At 36.7% G+C, this 956-nt stretch overlaps 1 protein-coding gene across 1 annotated transcript; it reads right to left on the bottom strand.

The window, feature by feature from the left end:
• Window positions 1-194: 194 nt before the first annotated feature.
• LOTGIDRAFT_172853 (hypothetical protein) lies at window positions 195-876 on the bottom strand (the record flags this gene model as incomplete). The annotated part of the gene is made up of 3 exons (XM_009050035.1): window positions 195-357; window positions 567-788; window positions 848-876. 3 exons carry the CDS (start codon window positions 874-876, stop codon window positions 195-197), a joined length of 414 nt encoding a protein of 137 aa, XP_009048283.1.
• Window positions 877-956: the final 80 nt, after the last annotated feature.

Here is a 956-nt window from a genome sequence, read left to right on the forward strand (position 1 = left end):
CTACTGTTTCCTTGATGCCATGTAATGGACACTCTACTCAGACTACTGGATGTCAGACAGAGAAGATGAGACGCAACAACTACAGAAGAATCCGTGTCCAGACACGATGATGATTGATCCCATTTCACTTTGAAATAATAGACCTAATTTTGACCCATGTGAAATAAAGAGATTATTGCTTTTATTACTTTTTATTAAGGAGCAGACTCCACATCCAGGAAACCTGTAAATTCTGGTGAAGGACATCTCTTTCTTACTTGTGTGACAACACATGCAGGTAGCGGTACTCTGATGTATTTACCAAGGAAGTCCCATATCCAGCGCACAAACTGACGATAGGCTGTATATCTGCGGCGTCTGAAATATAATCATAATAAAAATGCATCAAAATGTTATACTTAAATGATACATTTTGTTGATGCATAATTTGTATAAAAACATGTGATTATGTATTAGGCAATGAAATACCAGGTCATAAAACAAGCAACTGTCACATTTGACATTTTTATTATAAAACTGTTATTTGTTGAAAAGGACAGAGGGTAAATACTAATTTGTTCACTTACTCATTTTGGGATTTGTCCATCGGCCCATAATGCTGCTTGTAGTGGCTGTAGGCTACATCAAGTATATCTGGGTCCAGACAGACTGTTTGGAAAGCTGGGTGCTGTGTTATACAATCCCCAGCTTGACCCTCATTCTTCTCTCTCACCCTCTCAAGCTCAATGCAGCAAACACACTCTTCCGGTTTTTCCATATTGATATAAGAGCATGTGCCACATTGACACCTGAAATTATAAGAAGGTATTTTAAATATAATAATTATATATATGATGGGTGTGCTTACTCTTGTAGACACCTGATACCACTTTTCATTATGAAATACTTGCTTACATTGATATACTTCTTCATATGAAAGTTCACTACCTGCCAAAATGATGTATTGGATTTCGAGT

Source organism: Lottia gigantea (genome assembly GCF_000327385.1).
Source record: "Lottia gigantea unplaced genomic scaffold LOTGIsca_143, whole genome shotgun sequence".
NCBI classification, from domain to species: domain Eukaryota; kingdom Metazoa; phylum Mollusca; class Gastropoda; family Lottiidae; genus Lottia; species Lottia gigantea.